General features: G+C 47.8%; 1 protein-coding gene across 4 annotated transcripts; it reads right to left on the bottom strand.

The window, feature by feature from the left end:
* Positions 1–158: 158 nt before the first annotated feature.
* LOC115326380 (ubiquinone biosynthesis O-methyltransferase, mitochondrial) lies at positions 159–23,547 on the bottom strand. Of its 4 annotated transcripts, none has more exons than XM_029987239.3 (5): positions 22,038–22,329; positions 21,857–21,971; positions 11,392–11,631; positions 2,507–2,666; positions 159–1,008 (listed from the first exon to the last, which is right to left on the bottom strand). In XM_029987239.3, exons 1-5 carry the CDS (start codon positions 22,193–22,195, stop codon positions 890–892), a joined length of 792 nt encoding a protein of 263 aa, XP_029843099.2. In that variant the 5' UTR covers positions 22,196–22,329; the 3' UTR covers positions 159–889. The 4 variants fall into 4 exon arrangements, with proteins under 4 accessions (XP_029843099.2, XP_029843098.2, XP_040075034.1 ...); XM_040219100.2 differs by adding an exon at positions 23,531–23,547 and having other exon boundaries at positions 162–1,008; positions 21,857–22,130; XM_029987240.3 differs by having other exon boundaries at positions 162–1,008; positions 21,857–22,090; positions 22,156–22,329.
* Positions 23,548–26,720: the final 3,173 nt, after the last annotated feature.

The following is a 26,720-nucleotide window of genomic DNA, read 5'->3' on the forward strand; positions in this document are numbered from 1 at the left end:
GTTGGACGCGCCACCGGTTGAGGGTGCTGCTATGGCAACTGATGTGTCTAATGGAATACGTTTGTTTTGGCGCACAGTGTCTTGATGGCAGTGCACCGTACTCCATGGAATTCACAGTTTTTCAACGATAAATTTAGAAGGCGCTTCAAACGACGGGAGGCTGAAGTGCGTGAGGGGGGAAAAAGGGGGAGGGGGAGGTACCTCCCTTCGCGGGAGTTCCACAACTGACCTAATTTAGTAACGTCGGTGACAATCAATGCCCCGAAATGCATTTGCTTGTAGCGGCTCGTGCCCAATCGCTGCGATGACGGGGATAGCCGAACCTTGCCAATGGGGAGTTTTAGAATAGGGAGTCCCTGCGCTTTGGGTCACCCAAGCATCTTGGGGGACCCAAATTTAAATACTCTAATATGTGGAACACAGCGCGTGCACTGGGCTTTGCCAACCCCAGCACGTGGCTATGATGATGATGATGATGATTAACTTTATTTTCAAAAGGGTGGCGCCATGGCCTCATTGGGGGAGGGGGAACATAGGTAGGAAAAGTTTACATTCGGCGGTGAACTCCTGTATAAACTGCATATAATCGGCTCCTGGTCACGTGGCCACTTATTCTGGCTGCGGGTTGAGGGGGTAAACACGCTGCTCATATTCCTGGATTCTTTATCTTCTGCGACTGCGTTGCGTAAAAAGAGAAAAACAAAGTAACGTACGTGTTTCATAGGTTATGAATGTCGAGGAATAATTCTAAGCGGTATTTACTGAAAGTAACACGGCAAAACAAAGAGGAGACGTGCCCACGCGGACACCGTTTGGATAACGACGTAACTTTAGAATCACCGCCAGGGTACGAATCTTCAATTACATTTTACAGCCACGCAGAAACCCCTCATACTGGCGATTTGACAGCATGAAGGGCGTAAGTTAGGTCGGTACTCTTCAGCCAGCTCCAGGTCTGCGTCAGAGGGTTGAAGAAGCTGCCGTGGATGAGCCGGACATGACAGCCATCTGCAAAAACAAAAAGATACATAGACCGGCAATTATACCGGGTGTCTCAAACAGTGGCCAGGCTGTTTCAATCGACCGCAAAATTCGGTTTCTTAACCTATCGCGCTACGATTTTGTGCAGTGTTGCGCACAGGTGGCGCATTTTTTCTATAAAATTTTCAAAGAGCGAACTTACCTGAGAAAAAAGTAAAAAAAAGAAAGAAAAAGGTTTAACTCCTATGGAAATGCAGCGAAGCCTCGGTCTTCAAACAGTAGGGCGCCCCATTGTTTGAAGACCGGTGGCTTCGCTGCATTTCCATAGGAGTTAAGCCTTTTTTTTTTTTTTTTCCTCAGGAAAGTTTGCTCTTTGCAAATTTTATAGAAAAAATTCTCCACCTGTGGGCAACGCTGCAAAAAATCGTAGCGCGATAGGTCAAGGAACCGAATTTTGCGGTCGATTTAAAGAGCCTTGCCGCTATTTGAGACAGCCGATATATCTTCCTACGCCACGTGCCACCGCCGCAACTCTCGCCACTGCGAATGCTTCAAAAACCACAAAAAGAAAAGAAACGGTACAAAAGGAGGACGCAACGACGCTAGACACGGCGTCGCGTGGTGGTAGGCTGAGACTTGTGTCCGCTACGTGCCTCATAAAACGCACTTCCGCATATGACGATTTGGTCACTAAGTCAAAAATAAAACTGCGAACCTTTTTTCCCTCGTGTGACACATTATGGTGAGGATTTGACGGTATTTTATGGACCATCCAAAACAGCTGCATACCGGAGTTGGTCGCTTTCTTTTCCGTTTATAGAAGTGATGAAAGCTATTCATTTTATAGACTCTCAGAGTGATATTACTGCGCCATGTTCACTTGCACCAGTCAGGAATAAGCTGACCCAACCTGTACGTACCAAAGTTCAAGAGGACCTCGGGTATGGGCCATATGTGGGCATTGTAGGCAATGAGGCTGTGGATAGACTGGTCGCCTCCTCCCATAACCTTTTATCATCACATGCCCGCATACCGTACCACGACTTCGGAACGACCATGAGGCTCGCATTTTTACAACTATTTGCCACACCTGCGTCACCCGTCGATACCTTCTTGTTGGTGAGGAACTTCCGGTCTGCGGTCACTGTGGAGACACTGTCTGTTCTGCATATTTTTTTTTGCCCTTGTCTCCAACAGCATCACCGGTTATTGTTTTCTCGAGCTTTATAGCTAGCTATAGCTAGTGCATTCCATGCCATCTTACCCTGTTCCTAGGGGAGTCGCCTCGCGTGCCATTTGGCCGTCCTTTAGCTTTTCTAGAAAATATAGGGTTTTTACACAACTTATAGCCGAATATCATTCTTAGTGTACCTTTTCTAGTTTGGCGCACTATGGTCATAGGAGCTTTTGTGCCACGAAACCCGCAAACAACAAGAATTCTGATTACGGAGGTATGACAAAAGGGAAGCTATGAAGTGTGAGCACCTTCATGCAGAAAATATAGGTTACAGGGAGTGCCACGTACTGGTCTCGAGCACTTCTTCCAGTTCTTCCGGTGGCACAAACATGTTCCAGTCATGAAGTCCGGCGGGCACGATTCTGAAGATGTACTCGGCGGCAATCTTGACGATCAGGTACGACAGGAGCGTGCGATTAATAGTGGTGAAGAAGAGCGAGCCGCCGTCCTGCGGAAGTTGTGCGAATCACATGCACACCCGTCACTGGGAACCTTCTCAGATAACTCACGTTCACACAGAGCCTTAAATGTGTACGGAAACGAAGTGACGTCTATCCCTCGCTTTGAAGTCGGCCAGCCAGAAGCGCAATGCGTATCGCGCTCGTGACGTCAATAGTTGATGCACTGCCAAGGGTACAGTAGTTGCAAGCCTTGCCGCTTGGTGGCGTCGATGCGTGACAATCTCGCCTATACTTTGTATCACTAGTTGCGTGCAGTGCAGGCGAAGGAAACGCTAAGCGAGGGGAGAAAGGGTAAGCACTAGGATGTCTGGGGAGAAGAGAGAAACGTCCTCTCCTCTAAGGTTCTTAGTACTCTTACTTTCTTCCCTCGTCCTCCACTTCCCTCCTATCCCGTCCTGCCTTCCTAGTGCTCGCCCTTTCTCTCTGCGCTTGGCGTTGCCTTCGTCTGCACTGCACACAAGTAGTACTATAAAGGGAGTATAGTACTAATACATATATAATGTACGGACTATGGCCTATAGCTTGCTCGGAACGTCATTTGCGGCCATGTCGGTATTTTATCTGCCACGAGCGTTCTGTTCACCGTGTTAGTTTCACACCGCAGTTCCACATGAAAATTCGGAGTATATCGGATAAATCTGAATTGACCAACATTTTACCAGCGGGCGTCTTTCGGAGTTTTTAGGAGTTATCCGAAAACAAGGAACCTTAAATACAAGTGTCTGTCAGCGTCGGTCCATGTGCAATAAAAAAACAGCTGAGAAAAAAAAATCAACAAAATAAATATGCAGTCAGTCCAGTTTTATGTTCTTGTTTGTTTGTTCTTTTGTTTTGTTTTTCGAGTGGCATTTGCAAGCAAAGTGAGTCAGCGTCAGGACCAACGAGGTGAGGGCCTTAGGACGATAAAATGGCTGCTGAAAGTGACCCCCCATTGGCCGCCGCCATGTTGCGCATGTTTGACCACTAGACACGTGACCTTAGAGTTTTACGTCCAGATTTTAACGAAGTACCGCGTACAAATAATTGCTTATTGACCTTTATAAACAGTACCGACGAGACAAGTTATGTTTCGTTTGTTTTAAGTCTAAAAGGTGCTTTTACGACAAAAACGCGGGCAGCTTCGCAATGCCTCCGCTAGACGCCGTCAGCCGCGGTGCTGTATTTTAGGTTTTGGAGCTAGACACTGAGCTCTGGGGCTAACAGTATTGACAAATAATTTATCATGTTCTTTTTACAGAGATCCCAATACAAATCTCGGCTCAGTTGTGAGTAAAAGCCTCAGGATTTAGTACGGTCACGTGTCTAGTGGTCAAAATTGTAGAACATGGCGGTAGTCAAGCATAGTTGTCAAGTGGGGGTCACGTTTATCGCTCTAAGCCCCTCTGCCTCGTTGGTCAATGACTGTACAATTAAAACGCAACCTAAAACATTCACTTTGGCAGGCCAAGTGCAGTGAAATACTTGAGAGCTACTTGCCTTTCGAAGCGAAATGACGGGGAGAGTCAAGCCTGATATGCGAGCCAAACGCCCAATTGCCTCCAGCCAAATGGCTCGCAAATTCTTACCTTTAGGTATCGTCCCGATATTAAACCATGGTTGTAATCACAACTGCTGCACAGTTCACAGAATCGCGGGGCCGCCTTTACGGGAACCAACATCTTTATTCAGCACCAACACGCGCGAAGGGACAAATCAAGCCGTCCAGCAACATACAGGGTGATTCAAGGAGAGGCCATGCTCTTTAAATCGACCGCAAAATTCGGTTTCTTAACCTATCGCGCTACGACTTTGTACAGCGTTGCCCACAGATGGTGCATTTTTTTTTTTTTTTTTTTGTAAAATTTGCAAAGAGCGAACTTATCTCAGGAAAAAGTAAAGAAAGAAAAAGGCTTAGCTCCTATGGAAACGCAGCGATGCCACCGGTCTTCAAACAACACGGCGCCGTTTTGCACGGGAGACAAGAGATGGCGCAAGCGATCGCAACGCCAACTGCCGCCAACGAACGAGCATACGACGCTGAGAGCCGGCGTCTTTAGCAGACAAGGAACTGTAGTAGTTCCTTGTTGTTACCGCGCCTGTTTTTGTTTCTGCGACTGTCGCCGCCTGCGGAACGCGCGCCGCTTCTGAGTCGAAAAGATCGTCTGCTAAAGACGCCGGCTCTCGACGCCGTATGCTCGTTCGTTGGCGGCGTTCGTTGCGCCATCTTTTGTCTCCCGTGCGAAACGGCACCGTGTTGTTTGAAGACCCGTGGCTTCGCTGCGTTTCCATAGGAGCTAAGCCTTTTTCTTTCTTTACTTTTTCTTCAGGTAAGTTCGCTCTTTGCAGATTTTACAAAAAAAAAAAAAAAAAAAAATGCACCATCTGTGGGCAACGCTGCACGATTCGTAGCGCGATAGGTTAAGAAACCGAATTTTGCGGTCGATTTAGAGAGCCTGGCGTCTCCTTGTTTCACCCTGTAGTTGACGTGGGAGTGGGACGCTAAGCTTAGGCCTGTCCCGCTACGAACCCAAGCACCCGCACAGCACTTCCGAAGGCACGTACTTGCGACAGTTGTTTGCTGCAAACTAGGTCAGTTAAGGACCCTTTTTTCTCCAAATACCCCTGCGAACGCAGAACGACTCGCATTCATAAAAATAAAGGCTCGTTCACACTCTTGCAATCGAGTACGACCGAGAGAGACCAGACCGGTTTTTAATCCTCTTACGACGTCTTAGGACCAGCTCCGCAGCAGCGTGCCTGGTCCTAAGAAGTCGCAAGAGGCTTAGAAACCGGTTTTGTCTCTCTCGGTCGTACTCGGTTGCAAGAGTGTGAACGGGCCTTAAACGAGCTCAACGTTGAGCACGCGCCGCAAATGCTGGCAGCCAAGTCTGTTATCTTTTGAAGCCCGGAAAGGCGCGTTATCTCTGGATATTTTCGAGAACAATAATGACTCTATCTAGATTATTTGTTTCGCAAGCAGAAAAATATTGTCGATATTAATACTAGTACGGCATAGAGAGACAATTTTACAATTAACATTTCACTCGTCAATCATCTAAAATAGTTTTAATACGCTCAGCGCGGAGGTTGATATTAGTGAACGCTCGTTTAAAAATGCCCTAAGCATTCAGCTTTATTAGGATCAATGTTTTTAAGTTTTCTTTTTTGTACAAAGAGTGCATTTGTGTGTACCAGCATTCAGACTTCGGCTGTTCCTGGACACAAGAAAGAAGGAATAAAGAATCCCTCCAATCAGTGAGAGCCGAGAAAAGGTACTTAGTTTTTGTAGATACCGGGTGGGGCAAGGCTACCCCACCTAAATTGCGTCTAAGGGCCCCGAAAAAATAAAAAGAAAATTGTTACCTTTTTTACTTTAGTGTTTCTCTAATTGAAAGAATTGGCATCTTCTACTTTTGACATTGTTCATCTTGTCAAAAAGGGCAGGAAACGCCCCTCCTTCCTTCGAAATGTTGCGATTCCGCCGCGTAATCGCTAGGCAAAAATTAGAATATTCCCCGACCTGCAGCCGCGAGCGGCGGCCATGAGAAACACGGTTGCATGACGTCAATGGGGTTCTTGTAGAAAGATAGCAAGTTGTGCGAATACCTGCTCGATAAAAGGTAACTTTTCTATAAATCTTGTCGTTCCAACATAAATATAAATGCGTCAAAAACCTGGTATCATCGACAAAACTTTTATTATACGGAGTTTTAGTGGCGCCATCTATCCTAGGTCCACAAAACCGTCAGCTCTATCTGCTACTGCGAACAGCCGCCAGAAGCCGGAGGGGGAGGGGGACAGGGCCGGACGGATATGGCCGGACCCGGATGAGACTATCCTCCTTTCATCACATTATTCGCGCTGCGCTCGCCAGCACCTGGTCACGCGGTCGCGAGCGGATGAGTTTTCGCTGCTCACTGATGGCTGTAAAGAGAGAGCTTCACCGGAACCCCGCGCGACCCCCATTGACGTCACAGCGCACTTGACTCGAAAGATAGTGAAGGGGATGAGGGGTGCACCGAAAACCTCAATCTTTGTTCATTTTTAAAATAAAAACTAGGACATGCAGGCAAAATATTTTTTTTTTGTTGTTCTTTACTTCAGAAAGGTTGAGACACCAACTCCCAAATTATTTAAGCAAACCACTGAAACTGTTGCACAACTCACTTAAGACTTGCTCTTAAAATGGAATAAAGCTACCATTACGAGGTGCGATCAAAATGTTCCGAGGCTGGTCGAGTGGGTCGTATACACAACAAAGTAAATTACTTCCGTTTAACCCCAAAGTATATTTAATCCCTTTGTGCAGCGACGCAGCGCTTCCACCTCTTTTGCCACTTTTGGAAATCCAAACACTTTCTGCGATTCGCGCTGAATCTCGTTCCTAATTCCAACACGGCGACCCTTTCAACCTGAGCTGCATCAGAGGGAAGAGGAACAAGCTGTTAACAGTGTACTGAATGGTTTTCCAAATATCCTCGTGCACAAGTTCCATACGCTTCCGTCGTCACTTTTGGGGGTTCTGCCCGTGGAAGATCGCCCTGACCTCTCTTCGTCTTCCAGCGATGCTCTATGATCCTTGAAGCATGAATGCCATACTCAAAACACCTCGCACAACCCACTGCTCCTTCGCCATAGCTTTGTCGAGCGTGGCGCCAGAATTTGATGTTCGCTCTTTACTCTAGTTTGCAGTTCATGCTGAAGTCACCCATGTGCTCCTGCACGTGGTCACAAAAACCTTGTGCAGCGTAGCTTTAAGTGTTCACAGAACGACGCCTCTTGGCGCTACTGTAACGCACGAAGGCCACTGTGGCCTTTGGCAGTAGCGTGCGCATCATTGTCCTGCTCTTTCTTTTTACCCTACGAAACTATAGTTTGGGATCTTTTTGATCGTACCTCGGGTACAGTTATTTCAACTGACATTTAATTAGTTTCCACCAGGGATGGGCAAAAATGTATCAAAAATGTATCAAAATACAAATACAAAATACTTCGTCAAAAATGTATTTAATTACAAATCTAATTAAATTTCCAAAAAAGCATTTAAATACAAGATACAAATACAACCAAATGTATTTGGTCTCCTCCAAATACTTTTCCAAATACATTCCTCAAAATTTGCGTCAGCGACTTCAGGGCACCTGCAACGGGTTTCTGGGTATCTCATTTTAATTTTGCGTCGCACACTCTGGAGTTAGTGTGCGAGGCTCTAGTAACGTAATAGATATATAATCACAAAAAATGTAATCAGCTTGGACGTAATAGGTGAAAAAAGTACAGAGCTTCAAGCAGCTTTTTTTGTCGATTACATTTTGGTATAGACCAACAAAGAACCGAGACGACCAAGACGCGCAGCACTAGCTAGAGAATTGTTTATTGTTGCAACTCGCACCATTTACGAAAATCTGGACGACCCGCGCATTTAGAATGTTCCACGCAAAAATATGGATGGAAATCAGGCTGGAAAGCATCACAAGTTGTCACAGGCACTTATTTAGCCAGTCTGCCTGTGAACGTCGATTTCGTCACTATTCTTGCCCTGGACTAGCACCGTAATCACAAAGTCACTAAACGCTTGTGCTTGATTGGGAGACACTGCATTCGGTGCAGAACGTAGTTTTCTTCCTGGTCTGGACAGTGACATTTAATTTGAGGGATGTATTTTTGCCCACAAAATTGTATTTAATTACAATTGTATTTGAAATACCCACGTTTTAGTATTTAAATACACACGTCAAATACATTACCCAATTTGTAATTAAATACAAATGCAAAATACACGAAGTATTTTAAATACGTATTTCAAATACTTGTATTTGAAATACTGCCCATCCCTGGTTTCCACATAGCGTTATATATTCGTATAGGTATATACCCAGGGTGTTATTTTTTATTCGAAACAGATTTTTAAAAAAAGGCGTCTTTACTGCTACGTGAATGCCGTCTTCACTATGTGTTTCTTGAGCTCGGCGGACATTCGAGAGGCGAACAACCGTCACAGTCTGGTGAGTCATTAACTAAAATATGTTAATTAATTTTTTAATTATTGGTTTTATGGACCATGTTGCAATTGTAATTTTGAAGCCTGCCGTCCTGGAAGGCTATACCAACTTACACATTAAAAAAAAAAAAAAAAATTGCAACTGGTTTGGAGATATCCGTCGACAATTTCTCCTCTTTCTATCATCCGATTCCGAAACTGAAAGTTCCAAGTGCGCCGGAAGCGCTGATCACGTGACGCTTGTAGAAGTGACGGTTTCGTGACGTACAAATCGTCATGATCTCATATCTGCACTGCGGCTGTCACGGTGCGGCTCGAGGTATGCAAACTCGCGGGGGCGGTCTTTAGCGCTCTCGCTTTTAATGCGTCATTGCCCTCGGAGCTTCCTTCGCGATTGTTTGTCGGCGAAGGATTCGCTTCGCCAGATAGCGTGGGCGCACGAACGCCGGCTCTGCCAGTTGTAGCGTTAAAATGGCTGCGCAAATTCAGTCGAGGTATTCAGTCGCCGAGAAGGTTCAAATGGTTATGGCGTATGCTAAAATGAATGGCAACGTTCGTCTTGCCACGAGGCTGTTCCGCCCAACACCCTGGTCGCACTGTTCCTGCCCCATCCACCGTCTTCCAGGTTGCCAAGAAGTTTCTGTCCACTGGGTCTGTGCATCGTCAAAGAAGAAGGAAAGCAGCTGTCTTGGACGAAGATTTTGAAATCGCTGTGTTAGCCTACGTGCGAGCGTACCCCGAAATCAGCATCCGAAATGTCGTCGAAGATTCCGGAGGCAGCATATTTTCAGTATGGAAAGTCCTGAGAAAGCACAAGCTCCATCCGTATCACATATCTTTGCATCAGGACCTCAGAGAGTGTGACTTTGAGAAGCGCTTGGAGTTTAGCAATTGGGCCCTTACTAAAACGGATGAAGACCCCGATTTTCTCACTAATGTACTCTGGACTGACGAAGCACAGTTTTGCCGAAATGGCAACGTGAACGTTCACAACGCGCACTACTGGTCTGATTCCAACCCTCACTGGCTCCGCCAGCATAACCATCAGGTTCGGTGGTCAGTGAATGTGTGGTGCGGCATGTTTCGTGACAGAATAGTGGGACCATTTTTTTTCGAAGGCACACTGACAGCTCAGTCATACACAGCCAACATACTTGATGGTGCTGTCAGTGACTTCATCTGCGATCTCCCGTTAAGCAAGCTTAGGAGCACGTGGTTCCAGCATGACGGAGCGCCAGCTCACTTCTCGTCGCGTGCGCGGAGCTACCTCAACGCCTGTTTTTCCCAGCAGTGGATTGGGCACGGTGGACCTATGTTCTGGCCGCCAAGATCGCCTGACCTGACCCCGCTAGACTTTTTCCTTTGGGGTCACATCAAAAACGAAGTCTATTCAACTGAGCCCCAAGATGTCAACGACCTGAAGAACCGAATTGTCTCAGCATGCGCCAACATTGAAGCACACGTCCTGAAGCGGGTGGTTCAATCTATGAAGAAACGATTCATGGCATGCGTAGCAGTGGAGGGTCGCCATTTCGAACATTACCTTAGGGTCTAAGCACACCAGAAACTTAAATTATCAGCAATTCTGATCTCTGAAGTTATTTCGCTGAATATAATAAATAGAAAATACTTCTTTCTTGCAGCGTTTAATTTTCTTTCGTTAAGTCGACTGGCAGAGTCAGCGTTCGTGCGCCTACGCTATTTGGCGAAGCGCCTTCCCCACCGACAAACAATCGCGAGTGAAGCTCCGAGGGCAATGACGCATTAAAAGCGAGAGCGCTAAAGACCGCCCCCGCGAGTTTGCATACCTCGAGCCGCACCGTGACAGCTACAGTGCAGATATGAGATCATGACGATTTGTACGTCACGAAACCGTCACTTCTACAAGCGTCACGTAATCAGCGCTTCCGGCGCACTTGGAACTTTCAGTTTCGGAATCGGATGATAGAAAGGGGAGAAATTGTCGACGGATATCTCCAAACCGGTTGCATTTTTTTTAAATGTGTAAGTTGGTATAGCCTTCCAGGACGGCTGGCTTCAAAATTACAATTGCAACATGGTCCATAAAACCAATAATTAAAAAGTTAATTAACAGATTTCAGTTAATGACTCACCAGACTGCGACGGTTGTTCGCCTTTCGAATGTCCGCCGAGCTCAAGAAACACATAGTGAAGACGGCATTCACGTAGCAGTAAAGACGCCTTTTTTAAAAATCTGTTTCGAATAAAAAATAACACCCTGTATAGTTGTAGAGTCAGTCACTCACTAATTTCTAATCGAGTCACATACCAATTGATTATAAAATACCCCACGATGCCGAGGTGTGCTCCGATTGCAGAAACTGCCGTGGCACAGTTTTCATTTTAATTCAGCAGTCTGCTCATGGTTTTGTTTACATTTACGAAAATTTCGCTGTAAACTACCGCTTTCCACTTTAGCGGGGCAAACACTGAAAGGGAGGAGACCTCCTGCCCACCCCAGCGTTAGCTCTGCTAAAGTAGAAAGAGTTGGGAGGATCTCTCCCTGAACTCTCAACCTGTCACCGACTAACACCAGTATTCAGTTACCGAAGTCGTAACCAATCACGATTTGAGACACTAAATTCTTCCAGAACAGGAAAAGACACCCACGTGCATCTCCCTCAAATATTACTTTCGTGCATTTTGGTGTGGGTCTGCTGTGAAAAATTTCTGAAACCCTGTTTCGAACGTGCAGACTGATCGGCTCTCACCTCTGTCAAGGCCACGCAGCACTTCACAAAGTCTCGGTAGTTCTGGACGTGGTCGACAACTTCGCTGGCCACCACGGCGTCAAACTTCACGCATCTCCGCACGAGCTCTTCGGCTTCGACGGCCTCGTACACGACGGAGTCTCTGATCTCGAGGTCCCCGTCTGCGTGAGCTCTAGCGACCTCGATGCATCCCGGCGTGGGATCGATGCCGGTGACCGTGGCACCTAGCCTCGCGAGAGGCTGCAATAGAACACTTAAAACATAAAACAATACAATCCACGGATTTTTTTCTTTTATGTTCATCTAAAGCATTAAAGTATTTTGCTTAAAAAACTTCAACATATAGCCACGAGGAGCGACTCAACTTAGAGGCGTCGTGTGCCCCCGCCTATGCCCCAACCGCATGGTCCTCTTGTTTTCGTTTTACATTCCTTTGTTCTTTTCGACAAATATGACGCAACTCTGCAGGTAAATATTGACTGTGTGGTGTCCGACACCACATTGACACCATATGAATGTCTGCGGGTCCTTGGGAGTCCGCGCTCGTCAGTCAATTAAATTTTTTTGTCATAATCAGAAGGAAACATCCACTTTTTGTGTTTTTTTTTTATGTGCATGACAATTGGGGTCTATTTTGCTCTAGCAGTTAGTTGTGTTCCTTTATTGTGTGGATAAAATTGCCAGTCACTTTCGCAAGTTCACGGGGGCCCCAAGATATCGATGTTTGAGAACTCAAATCCTACCGATTGACAAAAAAAAAAAAAAAAGAATTAGTGGGATGTCAGAGTTTGTTTTGTTCTTTTTTAATCAGCTAAGGCTACACATTAATAGAACAGCCTTGACCCTGTAAGTATCACGTCACCGCTTTAAAACAAACCGTTGCTAGGGGCGTTGTTATGGAAGAATACATGGGTGTGATGGGAATGGATAAGGAAGGAACTCAGAATTCCGGAGCGGTGGTTGTAGGAAGAAAGATGTTATTTACAGAGTAAGAAATCAAAAATAAAAGTCAGATAGAGTAGGAAAACAAGTTACGAGAGTCATCAAAATATGTACAAAGTTCAGTCCGCCGACTTCGCTTACGGCTCACACGATGTTATTGCCGAGAAGACGCCTCGTTGTCGTAACATTGGTTCGGGAGCCTGGCAGGCTGGGTCGAACCAGGCGTAGAGTTGCTAGCTGCAGCTTGGCTAACGGCGGCGGTCCACGGTGTGCAGGTTCAAAGTCCCCACGGGCCTGTTGGCGCCCGTCCGGAATCTTCCTAGACTGCCGGGACCGCTGGTGTTGAGCCGGGTGCCGATGCCCAACCGCCTTTTTCGAGCGCCTCGAGCGTGTCTCCCGTTCACTCTCCTCGTGTTGTCCTCCTCTTCTTTTTTCTTATTCTCATTCCCTGATACGGTCTTGCAGTCTTCTTCATCTTTGGTTATTCATGTGTTGACAGCGTTCATCTGCGTTGTCTTCCTCGTCGTTTGTTCAGCCCATATCATCACATTCACCCCCCTTTTAAAGACAATTGTTTAAATAAGATCGAACAACACAATGTAAAGACCAAAATGTTACACACTTTGGAAAAGGAAAAAAAAAACAATTGTTTCACCTAAATAGATGCACTCACAACTATTTGAGTAATCTCATCCTTTACGGAAGCGTATTATAGTCGGCTCAAATAGTCAGCCCCAAAGTTCTGACTGCCCCGAATGTACATGACATGAAAATCGTATTCAGCCAGCAGCAGACTCCATCGCAGCACGCGACTGTTGAGTTGTTTGGCATAGTGAATGTATTGTAAGGGTTGATGGTCGCTTTGAACCGTGAAGTGTTTTCCAAACAGAAATAGGTGAAATTTCTGCACCGCCCATACAAGGGCGAGACACTCTCGCTCGATTGCTGAATATGCAACTTCTCGCGGCAACAACTGCCGGCTAGCATACGCAACGGGGTGCATCATCCGATCGTGCTCTTGCATTAGCACAGCACCCAAGCATCTTCCCGAAGCGTCTGTTCTCAGGATGAAAGCCCTCGAAAGATCCGGAGACTTCAAAATCGGTTTGTCGGAGAGGGATTTCTTTAGCTCCTCAAAAGCTTTGGCGTGTTTGTCTTCCCAGATGACTTTGATGGGTGCTTTTTTCTTTGTCAGTTCCGTCAGAGGGAGCGACGTCTCAGCGTAATGGGGAATAAATTCCCGGTAATATCCCGTTAATCCTAGGAACGATCTGACTTCCGTCTTTGTTTGCGGTCTCTTAGCGCCTTGAATTTTCTCCAAAGTCTCGGTTAACGGCTCAAACGTTCCTTGTCCTACTCGATGTCCGAGAAATGTTATCCGGGAGAAGCCGATCTCTGTCTTCTTTGGCTTGATGGTAAGTCCAGCTTGTTTTACCCTCGTTAAAAATTGTCTCAGGGTTTTCGCGTGTTCCTCCCAGTTGGAAGTTGCGATTAGTACATCATCAAAATAATGATGTGTGTTTGGTACTCCATCCAGGACTTCCCTCATTAAACGAGTGAATACAGCCGGGGCTGTTTTTATGCCGAAGGGCATGAACTTGAAACGATATAACCCTGACATCGTTGAAAACGCAGTCGCGTCCTCCGATCCGTGTGCCATTGGCACTTGCCAGTAACCTTTCGCAAAATCAAATTTGGAAAAGTACTTCTTTGTGCTGACTTGAGCAAACATCATGTCGACTCGGGGTATCGGTTCGGAATCAGGTACGAGCACCTGATTTAGTTGTCGAAAATCGATGCATAATCGGGTCGTCTTGTCCTTCTTCTTTACTACCACCACGGGTGAGTTGTAGGGCGAGTCGCATTTCTCAATTATGCCGAGACTCAGCATGTCACCTATCTCTTTTTCTACTGCTTCCTGTAGCGCAAAGGCGAGTGGGTACTGTCGAACTTGAACTGGCACATCTGTTGTTAGTTTCAGCTGGCATTTTACGAGATTGGTTCGACCCGGAAGATCCGAGAATACTTCTTGGAACGACTCTAGCAATTCTTCCACCTCTGTGACCTGTTCTTCTGAGAGTTCTTCTGATTTCCGCACATCATTGTGGTCTTGCTGACGCCGAAGGCCGACATGGGGGACCTCCTGTTCTTCACCTTCCTCTTCTACTGCGAGGCCAGCCAAGACTTGTTCAGGAGCGCCCAGAACTTCTCTCTCCTCATACTTTTTGAGCATATTGACGTGGAATAATGTCGTCTTTCCTCCAAGGTCTATTACGTAATCCAGTTCATTCCTTCTCTCCACCACTCGGAATGGTCCCTTCCATTGCAGAATCAGTTTATTTTTGTCAGTTGGTAACAAGATCAGCACTGGATCTCCCTCTTGCAGTTCGCGTACACGACTCTTCTTGTCGTAATATCCCTTTTGCGTCTTCTGGGCTTTTCTTAGTTCTTCGTGGGCAACTTTGCACGTGTCTTCCAGCCTCTTCCGAAGATCGACCATGTACCCGTAGGTTGTTTTCGTCTCAGGGTCGATGTTCTCGTTAGTCCACAGTTCTTTTAAAACTGCCATGGGACCCCGAACATATCTCCCGTAAAGCAGATCAAACGGGGAGAACCCCAAACTACTCTGTGGGACTTCCCGATATGCGAAAAGCAACGGGGTCAGGTACCGATCCCAGCATCGTGGCTTTTCTTGGCACATCCTTCGAATCATTTGTTTTAATGTCCCATTCAGCCGCTCGACAAGTCCATTACCCATAGGATGGTAGGGCGTGGTAGTCAACTGTCTCAGCGATAACAGGCGACTGATCTCCTTCATCAAGCCTGACGTAAAGCAGGACCCCCGATCACTTAGGACTTCTTGGGGTAGGCCTACTCGTGAAAACATTTGAAGAAGGCCCTCTGCAACCTCTGTTGTCTCCATGCTCTTCAAGGCGACAGCATCTGGATATCTGGTGGCAAAATCAATCATCGTCAATATATATCTGTTGCCATTTTCTGAACTCGGCTTGATTGGTCCGATGATGTCTATGCCGACTCGTTGGAAGGGTGTCCCTATGATTGGCATGGTTCCAAGGGGCGCCCTGGCCACCAAGTGCCTGGGAACAGTCCTCTGGCAAATGTCACACGATTTTACAAATCGTTTTATTTCTGACGTTACTCGCGGCCAGTAGAATTCTTCTTGTACACGATCAGTGGTTTTCTTTGTTCCCTGATGGCCGGCCATAATTCCTTCATGTGCCAATTTGAGCACGATCATTCGAAAGTCTTTTGGTACTACTAACTGCTCCCATTCCTTACGGGACGGTGTTCGATATCTCCTGTAGAGGATTCCGTCACGTAACACGAATTCCGATTCGTGTGCCTTTTCTGAAACGAACTTTCTCCCGATGGAAGCAAAGCACTTATTTAGCGTTTTGTCGTTCTCCTGAGCCATTCTCAGCTTTCTTTTATCAACTTCTGTTGGCTCCACCGACATGACTGGTAACTCGGAAATGTTTTTCTTGCCTGGCGCCTTTCCTAGCGCCCCTGCGCAATCACTTACTTTCTCCAAGACCTTACAGTCTTTCTCTTCACGTTTCTCGCTCATCGCGAGTTCTTTAGCAGTTTCCCCTCCTACTGCCGTCTGATCAGTTTCGATTTCCGCTTCTCTCGCTTCAGACACTATTTGTCCTCTGTCACAATCCCATTCTTCATCGGGATCATCGATCCTCCTCACTCCTTTAATATTTCCGAGTACCAAGTCATATAACGGGTTATCCATACACTTCGCCACCAAGCTGCCTGTGAAGTATGGTGTTTTTATTTCAATCTCCGCCTCTGCTAAATATTTAATCGTCCTGTCCAGAAGAAAAACTGGACTGGAAAAGCCAGTTAGCTTGTTATCTGGAACCAGGCTTCTTTTTACAACAACTTTGTTGCAGCCGCTGTCTCTGAGGACCGTTACCGTTCGACCTCCCACTTCTCCTCTCACCACTGGCATATCGTCTACTAAGAAACGTGGAGGTTTTCCAACTGCCATATTTACTACTGGGATTTTGTCCCCGTTTTTTAACAAGACATAAGCCTTTTCTGATTCGGTTTCGTCAGCGGTCGTTAACACACAGGAAGCCTGGGAAGCCTTGTCTTTTTCTCGGTCTGACTTCCAGTTACAAGCTTCTGCTTTGTGCCCAGCCTTTCCACACCTCCAACACGCAGAAGGACGCGGAGCCTTGGAACTCGTCCAGCAATCGGCTGCTCTATGACCAGTGTGAAGTGCGCACAAACTGGGGACCTTCCCCGAGAACAACTTTGGTGGATTATCCGTGACCGGACGTGGGGACACCGTGGCTAATCTTAATCCTCAGCGCGCCCTCCGTTCCAAGGAGACGAGGTATGGGGTCAAGGAGAGGGCTAACTTTCGGCTGTCTGGCGACGCGAGGCTTATTTTTGTCTGGCGCGTTTCCGCGCTTTTTGTGTTGCACGTGCGGATCATCTTCGACGGGTGGCGTCTCCGGGGACTGTAAAAATTGGTGACCCTGACGGGTTTAGAGGTTGGCGTCCGTCAAGGTTCCGGAAGGGGGAAAAGGCTCGAGAACGAGGAGGAGATGAAGAGCGTCACGGAGGTTCCGGAAGGGGAAAAAGGCTCGAGAACGAGGAGGAGATCAAGAGCGTCCCAATCGAGGCCTGCCCCGATTGCGAGGGAGGGAACAAAACGAAGGACTGAAAGGCATCGGCCGTCAGGGCTCGGCGACTGAAGCTTGTCCCGGGACGGACGTCGGCGAGCGACCTGCTGACAAGCAGCCACAGTCAGACCTCACCAGCCCGTGCCTGCTGACAAGGAGCCACAGCCAGACCTCACCGGCCCGTGCCTGCTGACAAGCAGCCACAGCCAGACCTCACCAGCCCGTGCCTGCTGACAAGGAGCCACAGCCAGACCTCACCAGCCCGTGCCGGGTGACAAGCAGCCACAGCCCGACCTCACCAGCCCGTGCCGTGTGACAAGAGGCCACGACACGAGAGAATGACGTGCAACCTGCCAGGTTCCAAGCGCCGGCCCAAGCGGGTGAGCGGACACCTTACGTCCCCAGTCGGACAATAAACGTCCTAATTTAAATCCGAGTCTCGTGGCATTTCTTCTCCTCTCTACCCCAAAAGGGACCCCAAGGGTGGTGTAACCGCTACCTCCGGTAGCGATCATCACACCAGGTTTGTTGCAGAGGTAGCATCGACTGGCTACCCTTATAGAATGCTGTGTTTTATTGCCTTCTTTCCCACAGCCTCCACTCTTGTGGTCCGAATCATCTCTCAATTTAAAGAGGCTAGTCTGTCCCTGTGCTTCAAGAAAGTGGTCTGCGGTTGTCGCCAGATTCCCCAGGGACCTGCAGTTTCTTTCTTTTAGGAATATAGATAGCTTTGTGTTGCATCTCTTCAGGAACTGCTCTGAGACTATCAGGTCCCTTAACCCTTCATACGTCTTAGGGGTTTCTCCTGTCTCGATCCAACGGTCAAAGTATCCCAATAGTCGAGCCGCGAACTGTCTCCCTGTCTCCGCATCTTCGGGTTTGCCATCCCTGAATTTCTCGCGGTACCCTTCGGTCGTATAGCGAAACCGCTGTAGCAGGCTTAGCTTGACTTTTGCGTAGTCTAAGGACTCCTCAGGAGTCATCCTGCCAACTACAGTCAGGGCCTCGCCGGTGAGGCACAAGCTTAATGACAATGCCCATTTGGCAGGAGGCCAGTTTTGGCTGCTTGCGACTCTTTCAAAACGCTGGAGGAAAGCATCCAAGTCGTCTCGTTTATCATTGAATGGTGGAATGAGTTTATGAGGGCTGCGACAATTGGCTTGCGCTTCCTGATTTTCTGCCCCACCGGTACCCATCTCGTTTTCATTGCGATCTGAACTGGTACTGTCTCGCAGTCGGAGTCGCAGTTCTAACACTTCCCGCTCCTGTTGTAATCTACGGATCTCGCGATCAGCCGCGTCCTGTGCTTCTTTAGCTGACTCCCGTGCTTCGTCTCGTAACAGGTGGCGTTCTTCACGTTGCCGGTTGCGTTCTTGCTCAACCCAGTCGCGAAGCTCTCCCCCAGTATATCCCAGTTCTTTACCCAGAGCTACTATCTTTTCCGGATCCATACTCATTTCTCTTACAGCACCGCCCTGGAATTCTGCTCTCTATAAGATGTTAGGAAGAGAGGTCCTGTCGCGGACGCCAGATTGTGATGGGAATGGATAAGGAAGGAACTCAGAATTCCGGAGCGGTGGTTGTAGGAAGAAAGATGTTATTTACAGAGTAAGAAATCAAAAATAAAAGTCAGATAGAGTAGGAAAACAAGTTACGAGAGTCATCAAAATATGTACAAAGTTCAGTCCGCCGACTTCGCTTACGGCTCACACGATGTTATTGCCGAGAAGACGCCTCGTTGTCGTAACATTGGTTCGGGAGCCTGGCAGGCTGGGTCGAACCAGGCGTAGAGTTGCTAGCTGCAGCTTGGCTAACGGCGGCGGTCCACGGTGTGCAGGTTCAAAGTCCCCACGGGCCTGTTGGCGCCCGTCCGGAATCTTCCTAGACTGCCGGGACCGCTGGTGTTGAGCCGGGTGCCGATGCCCAACCGCCTTTTTCGAGCGCCTCGAGCGTGTCTCCCGTTCACTCTCCTCGTGTTGTCCTCCTCTTCTTTTTTCTTATTCTCATTCCCTGATACGGTCTTGCAGTCTTCTTCATCTTTGGTTATTCATGTGTTGACAGCGTTCATCTGCGTTGTCTTCCTCGTCGTTTGTTCAGCCCATATCATCACAATGGGACTGGATTTCGCTCCGAAAAAAGAATCGGTCAAAAATCTGACGTGGAATTTAAACGTCTAAAAAGAATAGATATAGAGCCTAGATTTGGAAACATGCCACGACAGAAGTTTGCCGAGAATCGGCTGTTTCTAAAATATTTGTGACGACAACATCCGGTCCTCGAGACGTCTCGAAATACCTGCTGCAGACGACAAACGCATGACAAACGCACGCGGAATGACTCAAGTATGCCGTCTGCAGCAGTTTGAATCGTTTGCAGAATGATACTATTTTGATTTTGTATTGATTTGCAATATGGGAGGCCTAAGAAAACTAATCGGATTTATAAAAACGAATTGTATTTGCGTGCGATTCAATACTGTGCGACAAAAATCATCACACGCATAGAGATCTGCTAAAAATACATGGAGAAAAAGCATCTGTTTAGTACATGATATCAAAGCAGCGTCAGGCCCTCTTCTTTATTTTGCAGTTGACATGCGTTGTAATGAAGGAGCAATTATTTTGACTCTAAGATGAGCGGTTTGAGACCCCAAAGTTTGTTTTCAAGGCTCTCAATGTGGTTGTGTGTTTTTTACCTGCTTGTAATAATCACACTGAAAAAAAAAAATCCTACAGATTCTTCAGTTTTAAGTAAGGCCCCGAATAGCGAAGGTGCTGAATAAAACCATCGGGTAAGTTAAATGGCCGCGTGCATGACCGAGAAGAAACGCTTCCCTTCATTTAATATCTCTCTATCTCTCTCTCTATTTCTCTATCTATTTCTCTATCTCTCTCTCTATCTCTATCTATCTATCTATCTATCTATCTATCTATCTCTCTCTCTCTCTCTCTCTCTCTCTCTCTCTATATATATATATATATATATATATATAACGGGCATGGTGGCGGGAGGCCGAAGGCGTGGGTATAAAACTCAGAAGAAAAAAACCCTTAGTGAAAAACAGCAACAACGGACGATTTAATCTTCGACGTTCCGGCCTTCGTCAGGAAGGCCGGACTCCGGCCGAAACGTCGAAGATTAAATCGTCCGTTGTTGCTGTTTTTCACTAAGGGTTTTTTTCTTCTCAGTTTTTATATATATATATATATATATATATATATATATATATATATATATATATATATATAGGGTGTCACAAAAGAAAATTTACACGGTCTTTTTCACCGCAAAAATAAGCTAGGCATTGCCGAACGCTCATTCTCCATTCAAAGGTAGAGCTAGAGGTCACAACCAGATGCCGAAGTTTCAGCCCGATGCGATAACTTAACCAAAAGTTATAAGTGATTTTCTGAAAATTCCAATGGGAAAATAGCGGCCGACGGAGTTTTCAAACACATGGGGCTCTATGGCACCAAAAACCGAAAACTGGCAAAAATGGGCTCCATTTTCCCATTGAAATTTTCAGAAAATCGCCTATAACTTTTGATTAAGTTATCGGATCGGGCTGAAACTTCGGCATCTGGTTGTGACCTCTAGCTCTACCTTTGAACGGAGAATGAGCGTTCGGCGATGTCTAGCTTATTTGTGCGGTAAAAACGACCGTGTAAATTTTCTTTTGTGACACCCTATATATATATATATATACATATATATATATGTATATATATATATATTGTTTTTTTAATAGAAGATTTGTTTTTACTTTTAGCCTGAGTGTAAACTATATCAGGAGGCCAGAATGACCTTGCCTGGTCAGTTTCGAGCATTCTAGGTCGATGTTCGATATGCCGAGTGTAGTGGATAAGAAGTGGAGCGCGAGCTTTGCGAAACACATTCACTCTCGCTCCAGCCAGCTGTCACGCCGACGCCGCGACGTACACGCTGCTGCTGTTTCGACGCATTCCTTCTTTTATTCCCGGCACAAGTTCGCCGATTAACCCTTTATCTTCAGTTTACACTCGTCGAGCCTTTTCCATCGGTGACATTTCTGGTGGAGGTAAAGGAGAAAGCGTTCCTTCTCGGTCATGCACGCGGCAACATACGTTTATATGTTACGGACAGTTCGTTCGATCACACAAATGTGCTTTGAAGAATTGGGCTGTGTGAAATCCTTCAAACGTGTGCTGGCCTAGACTTCGACCTTGATGCACTTCCCGTCGTCGTCGTACGTGATTCGGCATCGCAGTGTTTTCATCTTCTCAAATATTGCGGAAGCGAGTTCTACGGGAAGGCGCTCGCGCACATCGAGTGCCGATCAAAGCTGTGCAAATCCCGCAGAAAGTTGACCCCGAGAAGAGAGAAGTTTCGTCGAGTGTAACCAACTTCACTCAAAGCAGCCGGGTACTCCCTCTGAAAGAACCACTGAACCCGCGAATCCGTCGTGTCGTCTGCTAGCAAGGAAAAACCGGTTGTGAAATTTTATTACGGGCTTTCGCTTTATGGTACTGAGACGATAGTAAGTCTTCATGAAGGCACAATGCTTACAAAAAATTAATTACTTTGTTATCGGGCAATTTCTAACCTCGCGTCGAGCCGTATGCACTTGTCCATAACAACGGACCTAGACGCGGTTTGTTCTGGGGCGGAGCGCCATGTTGTGACGTCATCACTCACGAGGTCTATTCGGTACTCTGGGAACATTCAGTAACTCTAATTTCCACCAGAATTTGTACCGAGTACCGTATGGACGCCATTTCTTCCTACCAATTGGAATGAACAATTAAGTAGATCCGGGTAGTCATCGCGGTCAGCAATAAATCGAAACGCTCCTCAAAACCTGAAAGTTTTTTTGCACCGACCTCGGACAGTAGCCCGCCTCCGCATCCAACGTCGAGGATCCTGAGACCCGCTAGCGGCTTCGAGACGGACTTCGGCGCCTTCTCCGCCCGCCGCCCGGCCTGGAGCAGCCCGTCCCTGATGAGAGGAACCCGTATCGCGTTCATCCGTGAAAGGGGGAACAATTCGCCCTCGGGATCCCACCACTGATGGTTCAAGGCGTCGAACTTTCTTCGGTTTTCCTCAAACACCGTCGACTGGAAGGTCGTGGTTGTTGGAGTTTTCGGAGACGCGTGGCTAGAATAGAGAAAAAGAGCGGTACCTAAGTCCGGGTTTGTGGCAAGGCTCCAGGTCTCTTGCATCAGACGGGATACTAGAAATGTAGCAAGATCACTCCGCCTTTCCAGCGGCGTAATAGGCCGACCTCACTAAGCGTTCGGCGCATGCGTGACGCCGCCATAACTTTAGTTCACAGGAGGCAGACGGCCGTGCATGCGAGGGCTCGTGCCGTCTCGTGCTCCACACGCGCAGAGCTCCAGCGGGGTTGTCGCATGTGCAGAAAGACTAAAGTTCCCACGATGCATTGCGGCAGCGGTGGCGTAGTCAAACTGGCCGGTGAGATCGGTCTATTGTGACCTCGGGAATTTTCCGCTAATCCCAGGGGTTTCGCGGTCGCGCCGGGCTTTCCAGTGCAACACAACCGTCGTCATCAGTTGTTTTTTTTTGTGTGTGTTTGTGTTTTTTTTATCGAGTTGTTGAGAGGGGTTGCAACTGTGAGAATCTGTGAGGTGCTGCGTTCCTTTGCAGCAAGCTGTTTGCCCTGTGTGGAACCCTGCTGCCCCTTTAAACGAGAAGCACGTACCGTATTTTCCGGACCATACGTGTTCAAAGGTTAAAAATTCACCCGATGCGGACTATCTACAGGTGCGGACTATACAATGATTTGTTTGTTCTAGGATTTTATGAGTAAAGAACTATATCAGGGGGTGGCCAAGCTGCGGCTCGCGAGCCGCATGCGGCTCTTCGCGCGTTAAAGTGCGGCTCGCGGCTTCCTCCCCTCCCCACCCGCCTCCCTCCTGGCCACACGAGCACTTCTTCCCCCACCCCCCCCCCCCCTCCCCCCCAAAAAGAACAAAAAAAACAAACAAATGGAACGCGTGTTAAATTGAAAGACAGGTTGCGGTTTGGTAGGCTTGTTCTACTGCTACCTTACGTACAGTTGGACTGCTTTTGACTCGGATAGATTGAAAGTAGTTCGAGTTTCGTTTATTGCTCACAACAAAAAGTTTGCCCCCCCCCCCCCCCCTCCCCCCCTGTTTATTGCTCGGAACAAAACTGTCTAAGCAAATACTTTTATTTTTGACCTAAAATTTGAACCCCCCGGACTAAGCACCGGGTGGAAATAATGGTTCTGCTCGCTGGAATTCATCGCCTGTGGGCTTCCCGCTTACACAGATGGCTGACGAAAGGGGCTGTCTGGTGTAGAGACATTACCGCCTGGATGCTAGAACGTGCCAATTGTTAAAGATACATATGCTGATTAAAAAGTAAGCTACCGGTAGACATGAAAGTAGCCGCACTGTCATCGACGTTATCTTTGGGATTACAGTGCATAACTGTTCTAGCAAGTTCCGAAAAGATTAAATGAAAGAGTTGGCCTGTTTAAAGGGGCTCTGCAATCATATTTAAGCGTCTACCTTTTTTGCGGTTTCCACGTCCCTCGGGGTTCGGGCAAGCCAGCGGGCACGGAGAGAGGACGACGCGGAAACCTCCTCCACCTACAGGGGCGACCCGCGGCGCCGAAAGCGCGCGATATGTGACGTCTTAGGTCCTTGGCTTACTACTGGTCAGCGCCGCTAAAAGCTTCTTTTTTGTCGAAATACAAAATATAAGTGGCGCGAACCGTTTCAACTATTTATAAAAGTAGTTCTTGTTCACTATTTTAGATAAGAAAAGAAACAAATGCAGTTTATAAAGTACGGAAACAAGAAATGACCCGTCGACATACCCGCCACCAAGCGGTGGGAAAGGCGGCGCATACTAGAAAGGTGTAGTGGGATCAGGCGCCAACGAGCGGCGAGCGTAGAAAGGTACCGGATGTACGCGGCGAGGATCTGACCGGTTCCGAGCGTTCCCAAGACGTTCGGCGAGCAGCTTTGGCTTGCGGTTTGGCCTTTTGGCGGTATGGCAGCCCGAAGTGGCTCCCGTTCTGAACTGATCTTTACCCCGTGTTTGCTGTCGTTTGTAGGATGAAGTGTCATGTTGAATTAGTGTTTAATCGCGCAGCAAATGCAATGCGAGCCGCCCTGGCTGCCCGCTTCATACAGCCTATCCAGAACATACTTCAGTGGCGCCCTCTCGAGCCGTCGACACGGCGTCCGGCAGCCGTGAGCGCTCGCTGAGCTCACTACTCCGCGACAACTTTTCTTGGCAGTGCAGTGGAAGGTACGTCCCGCGTCCCCTCTCCCATTTTGAATGTACGCAGGCTCTCTTCCTCTCCTCGGAAATGGGGGAGGAGGGGAGCCTGCGTACACTCAAAATGGGAGAGGGGACGCGGGCCTGTACCTTCCACTGCATTGCCAAGAAAAGTTGTCGCGCAGTATAGTTCGCGGCCACTCAAGCAACCAAGGACGTCATGAAGGAGGTTATTTTTTTGCTTGTTTTTGTAATTTTGATTTGCCTGTAACTTTTAAAATAAAGCGAAATTCGAGAAAAGAAAAGTGTCATTAATAGCGAGTTCGTTTCACACGCACTGGCACCGTTCGAGTTCTCTCCCAGAATGCATCGCACTCACAGAGTGTGGCACGGAAAACTGGACTCAAACGAACTCGCCAAATGCACCGAGTGCAGAAGACTGACGCTGCCGCCATCTATGTTGTAGAAAAGGTACCGACTTCAAACCGAAACTAGCGCGTTTCTGTTCGGAGTGATGCGTGGGAATGCGAGAATGCAGTCGGCTACCAACGTTTATCTACAAACGTTGGTCGCTGCAACCTGTAGTTTATAGTTGCGATGACTTCAAGCAGCTAGGCTGCCGTAGAGATAATTACAGACGGCGTAATTTTCCGCAACCAGCTGTCTACAAAGCAGCTGGTTGCGATCTTTCAATTCTTATAACCGTTTACACTGAAGAAAACTGATGATGCTGTCCGAGCAGAAGCTTGAACCGTTTGAGCATGGTATTATTCGTGAACCACTGAAAGGGTACGGCTTAAAACTAGCCTGTTGGAATATCCAGCAAAACTGGGACTTTCGATTTGGATTGTCATTATAGGTGGATCAGAAATTAGCCTTGGTGAGGGCGTCAAGAACGAGAGCTTTCTCGAACAAAATACGACGGGGCAAGTTAGCCGACGTAGGTAAATGTTAAACATGATGATGTTGCCCAATCCTCGGGTAAAGTTACCATCTTTAGCTTTCTCTGATGCTTATTGGGCAGACAGAGGTTTCTGCTGGGGGAGTGTTGCCGACAAATGTTAATTTTTCCACCCGCACACGGATGATGATAGACATCTCGGGGGCTGTTGTTACGTTTGTTCTGAGCATTTCTTTACACACTGGTATATTTCAGCGTTTGTACGGCAACAGAGCGATTTAAAACCTGCAAATAAATCACGGGTTGTCAATTGCTTCCTTCGGGAAATAGCAGACGCTCACAATTCAAGCTCGCGTTTGATTTCGTGGCCCGCGGGACGCGATTTCTATCAGAAAATCTACTTTTTGTTCCGTTCGGTTCCGCGACACATCGTAGCAGACGAACCCTCGTCGCCTGCTCCCGCTCCTCGCCGGCCCCGCCGGAGCGAGGCATGACGGGATTGCATTTTGGCGCACTCCCGATTTTCTCGGTGCAGCGAGTGCATGCACGCGTGGGGTGTCAGCGCTGAAACGAACTCGGAGAGTGCAACCACTCGTGGAGTGCCGGCTGAAACGAACCTGTTCCACGCTGCGAGTGGGCACGCGTGGGCACGAGTGCCGTGAAACGAACTCGCTATAAGTTACTACGTTCAGTGCGCTCAGGTTCGGTGCAAATTAAAAACCAGTAAAAATATGTCATTGCAGGGCCCCTTTAAGGGTATTCCTAGACTCGTATTCAACTCCTCAAACCGTTTTTTTTTTTTTTTTAACGTGAAATGTTTTTTTAGTTCTGGATTTCGCGAAGCCCTGGCTTGTGACGTCACATGAGTTCAGTTTCCCCGTTTGATTTAGCGGGAAATTGACGTCAAGTGTCCTCAACACCAATTCAGTTTCCCCATCAAATTTAGTGGGAAAAGTGACGTCACATGGCTTCGTGTCCGTGACCCACACACCAATTCAGTCTCCCCTCTAGATTTAGCGGGAAAATTGACGTCACGTTGTGTTCACCGAAAGTTTACCCGTAAAGTTGAGCGGGAAAATTGACACGTGAGCGGCCACAGCCCGCGCGAAGGCTTCTCCGGTCCGGTCGTCTCATTCGACTCGCTTCCCAGAAGTACGAGTATAATTACGCTAACTCCGTCGCTCGCCGCGAGGTGGCGACGTCCTCCTAGTCATCACAGAGCGACGAGCCGTCGGCGTCGCAGGCATCGCGGCTGGGTGGTGTCAGTCGCGTCGTGCAGCGCTGGATTAAAGGGATATGGGGGGGGGGGGGGGGGGGGGGCTAAGGAGGCTGCAGCCCAGGGCCACAGCCCTAAGAGCAGAGGAAGGGGGCCCCCTTGCCTTCGCGTTTTTTTTTGAGCGCAGCTGTTAGGGGCCTGTTTCCGGCTTGAGCAGCGTCGGCGTCGCCGTCGCCGTCGGCGTAACCGCGAGGTCACGCGACCCCTCCCTCTCAGGGTCACGCGACCCCCTTCCCCAAGGTCACGTGACCCCCCCCAGAAGTCACGTGACCCCCCTCCCCAGGTCACGTGACCC

This window comes from Ixodes scapularis, unplaced genomic scaffold, assembly GCF_016920785.2.
Source record: "Ixodes scapularis isolate PalLabHiFi unplaced genomic scaffold, ASM1692078v2 PGA_scaffold2__306_contigs__length_199485367, whole genome shotgun sequence".
NCBI lineage: Eukaryota > Metazoa > Arthropoda > Arachnida > Ixodida > Ixodidae > Ixodes > Ixodes scapularis.

What these genes read in the sequence shown, in the direction of transcription:
- LOC115326380 (XM_029987238.4), bottom strand. Translation starts at nt 22,195, where the DNA reads ATGCAAGAGACCTGGAGCCTTGCCACAAACCCGGACTTAGGTACCGCT. An exon ending in GAGGCGGGCTACTGTCCGAG is followed by an intron (nt 11,632 to 21,856) that starts GTCGGTGCAAAA and finishes GTTCTATTGCAG; the next exon opens with CCTCTCGCGAGGCTAGGTGC. An exon ending in GGAAGAAGTGCTCGAGACCA is followed by an intron (nt 1,009 to 2,506) that starts GTACGTGGCACT and finishes TTGTTTTTGCAG; the next exon opens with ATGGCTGTCATGTCCGGCTC.